At 42.8% G+C, this 3,466-nt stretch overlaps 1 protein-coding gene across 1 annotated transcript; it reads right to left on the bottom strand.

Annotated features, from left to right (window-relative positions):
* Nucleotides 1–238: 238 nt before the first annotated feature.
* Nucleotides 239–1,993, bottom strand: LOC132314030 (uncharacterized). Its single transcript, XM_059812953.1, has 3 exons — nt 1,922–1,993; nt 1,644–1,807; nt 239–830 (listed from the first exon to the last, which is right to left on the bottom strand). Exons 1-3 carry the CDS (start codon nt 1,991–1,993, stop codon nt 239–241), a joined length of 828 nt encoding a protein of 275 aa, XP_059668936.1.
* Nucleotides 1,994–3,466: the final 1,473 nt, after the last annotated feature.

The raw sequence follows: 3,466 nt of genomic DNA, 5'->3' as shown, positions 1-3,466 counted from the left end.
CACCCTTTACTTTTAAATACCTGGGCAAAGGGTTCTGTAATTGGTATTTGGACATGCTCCCAGGAGATGCGATTGGTTGGGACTGTTTTGTTATCTTATTTGCTTCATTTTGGGTCAACATGTAGCATTCTTTGGCAGCGACTTGATCTCCTCTAAGATCAATAACTTCTTTACCGTCCGGAGACAAGCATCGCATCACCTGATGAAGGGTAGATGGAACCCCGTTCATTCGGTGGATCTAGCCTCTTCCCATAATAAGATTATAAGAAGGGTGGATCTCCGTGTGAACAAAGTTCTCCTTCAGTGTCCTCTTTGCCGCGGTCACGGATAGGTCAATTACCTCAAGAGGGTCTACCTTTGTGCCATCAAACCCTATCAAGGGGCTAGAGGTGGGCCGAATTGATGATGACGGAATCTCTAGTTGCTCAAAGACCGCATTTGTGATGATGTTAACGCTGTTACCCGGGTCTATCAAAACCCTCTTAATCATGCAATTCGCCACCAAGAGATTGATGACCAACGGATCCTCGTGGGGGAGTTGAACTCTGGATAAATCTCCATCGCCGAACCCAATGTGGATGCTTCCTAAAGCGATAGCGTTCACCGAGGATAACCTCCTTAGCTTATGGGTTGTTCTCAATTGGGACCTATACACCTCCTCTGACTCTTGATCATCCTCCGATCTTCCATGTATTGTATGGATGATCGTCACTTGATTACCTTCGACTTTTCGAGGATTGACCTCCTGAGGCTTCACGTACTCCTTTGTTGTGAGGTAGTCTGCCAATTCACCTCTCAGTATCATGTTTTCCACCTGCCACCTAAGGGATCTGCAATCATTAGTTGTATACTCGTAATCTCTATAGTAGGCGCGATGCTTGTTCTTATTTCTCTGTTCCAAAGGTTACCTTATTGGCTGCGGGGCTGCAAACTTCATCTTATTCTCCTGGAATAACCGAGCCAAGGTTGTGTGAAGTGGTGTGAACCTTTCTTCTGTCCTTTGCCTTTTCTCGGGTATTTGAATGGCTGGTGCCGAAGCGTGCTGGCTTTTTTGGCTTTTTGAGTTTAAAACCCTTTCTTGAGGCTTGTTCTCCACTGTGACGAGGGTGGCATGTTGCGCTCAGTGGGCCACATTCTCCTCAAGTCGGATGTAGATCTGTGCCCTAGCATTGAGAGTCTACATATCCGGAGGGGAATATTTAACTAAGGATGTATGGAACTTGGTTCCCTGAATCATTGCAAGTTTAAACGATCTATTACGGTAGCAGGATGGCAATCTACTATTTCCAAAGCCTCCATGTTAAATCTGGATAAAAAAATCTTGTAATGTTTCACCTTTCGTTTGCCTTTTAGCGAAAAGGCTAGCAATACTCTTCTTTTGCTTCTTATTACCGCAATACTGCTCCAGGAACATAGTGCACAGAGTTTCGTAGTCTGGAATAGATTTGTGTGGCCTATTCCTGAACCACTCCAGTGCAGCCCCTGTTAGACTGGTAGGGAAAACTTTGCACATTCATGGGTCATTGTGATCGTCCAGAGCTATCTTTTGTGCATAGTAATCTAGGTGCTGAGAAAGATCTCCCGTACCATCAAACTAGGTAAAAGAAGGCATAGTGAATTTCTTAGGTCTGTTAACAAGGTACATATTGTCAGTGAATGGAGTCTTCACGAGAGAATTCTTATATTGCCTGGCCATCTCGGCAGGCGTTTGAACTCTCAGGAGTCTCTTCTCGTCAAAGGCCTCCTTTACTCCTGCACCATCTAGAACACCATTAGACCATACCGTAAGCTTACAGCTGGACTCGGCCTGTTTGTCCAGTGTGCGATGAGGAAGATTGTCCGAAGCCACCACCTCGGACCTTGTCCTCTGCTTTTACTGAACTTCGTTGGGCCGAACTTCATTAAGCCGAACCCCATTGACCTGAGGCTCGTTTTGGTTGGGAGGAGGCGCAGCCACGTCAACTGGTGGTGGCTGAGGTGTCAACTGAGCCATAGCTGTTTGAAGGGTGTCATTTTGTTGTTGAAACAATGTAATCTGGGTTACGCTGAACTTATTCGCCTGCCGAAGTGCTTCGAATTAGTGTAAGAACTCTTCTCGCATCTTTCGCATTAACTCCATCTATTGATCAGATGCCGTTGATTCTCCGTTCGACATTCCAGATCGTGGAAACAAAAACAATTTGAAACAAAAATGGGAGTATCTTTCTATACGATTCCCAAAGACGGCGCCAAAGTGTAGGTGCAAAATTTCTCTCTATTAAAATAAATAAAAAGAAAAATACAACTCACTCAGAACAAGCAAATATAATACTCAGAATAAGTGTGTAATGCTCGATAATTTTATTGGAGGTCTAGGCCTCTATTTATAAGAAATAAGGTGGTGGAATTATGGTAGGACTCGTCTGGCTTGTCCTCCTATCCATTCCATATAAGACATTCTTTACAATTATAATTTTTTCCTTTGTACAATTCTTTCCATGCAAAACTTTCCTTGCAAAGAACTTGCTTTTTTTGCTGAGTCCTTTACCTAGCAGGACTGGTCTACAATTAACTGAGTATGGGCTGTGTGTGGGCTGATCAAATCATTCGATAGATGAGCTTGGAGTTCAACCTTGGCTCTACGAGCTGTTGACGCTTCCACTGGGCCTGAATGAGATTGTACACATTTGGGCTTGGTAAATGGGCTGTGTAGCCTGGATCAGCCGTCCACATAAAAGCAAGACTTTGACTTGCCTATTCCAAATTGGGTTCTCCCAATTTGGGCTTGATACCGCTCAGGCCTTTGCCGTATCTAATTATAAATTGGTAGTGTGATGACGTGGATGATTCTTACTGGAGGGGAGGATTTTTTCCCTCCACAGTTTGGTTTATTCGTTTTGCCACCCTGTTTTGCTATGTGCTTTTCTACACAATCCTCTCTAATTTGATCTCATACTTATAATAAAATTCTTGAACTCAGTGTCCACGTATTCACTGCTGTCCTTATTCTCCACCATGAACTTCTGCTTCTTGAACACCTTATACACTTATGATTTCTATCTTAGGAAGCAAATCCATACCTTCCTTGTATGATCATTAATGAAAGTCACAAAATAGGAATTTTCTCTGATGGATGATAAATCTCTTTACCCAAATATCTTTATTTACAAATTTTACAACCCCCTAGCCTTTTAGAAATCTCTACAAACTTTCTAATATTCTACGATTCTCCCGACTTGAAGGCTCAACTCGGACTCAACTTGAGGTATAAATCTTTAACTAACCCCAACTAGATTTTTAACTCAAGTTAATCACCCGATCTCGTCCTGTTATGAAATCTTTGAGCCCAGATATGTAAATCAGGCTAGGAAATCAGGTTGTAATGTAAGAGTAAGAGGCAAAATAGAGATTAGGGGTGGCAAAATTGATATGACATATCAATACGACTCGAACACCACACGGAGTTAGCGATTTTGGGTTGATTTTA

This window comes from Cornus florida, unplaced genomic scaffold, assembly GCF_030987335.1.
Source record: "Cornus florida cultivar Cherokee Brave unplaced genomic scaffold, ASM3098733v1 CherokeeBrave_3.0.0_Hap2_Chr06, whole genome shotgun sequence".
NCBI lineage: Eukaryota > Viridiplantae > Streptophyta > Magnoliopsida > Cornales > Cornaceae > Cornus > Cornus florida.
The sequence above is the reverse complement of the archived record's forward strand: the minus strand, read 5'-3'. Positions and strand labels throughout refer to the sequence as shown.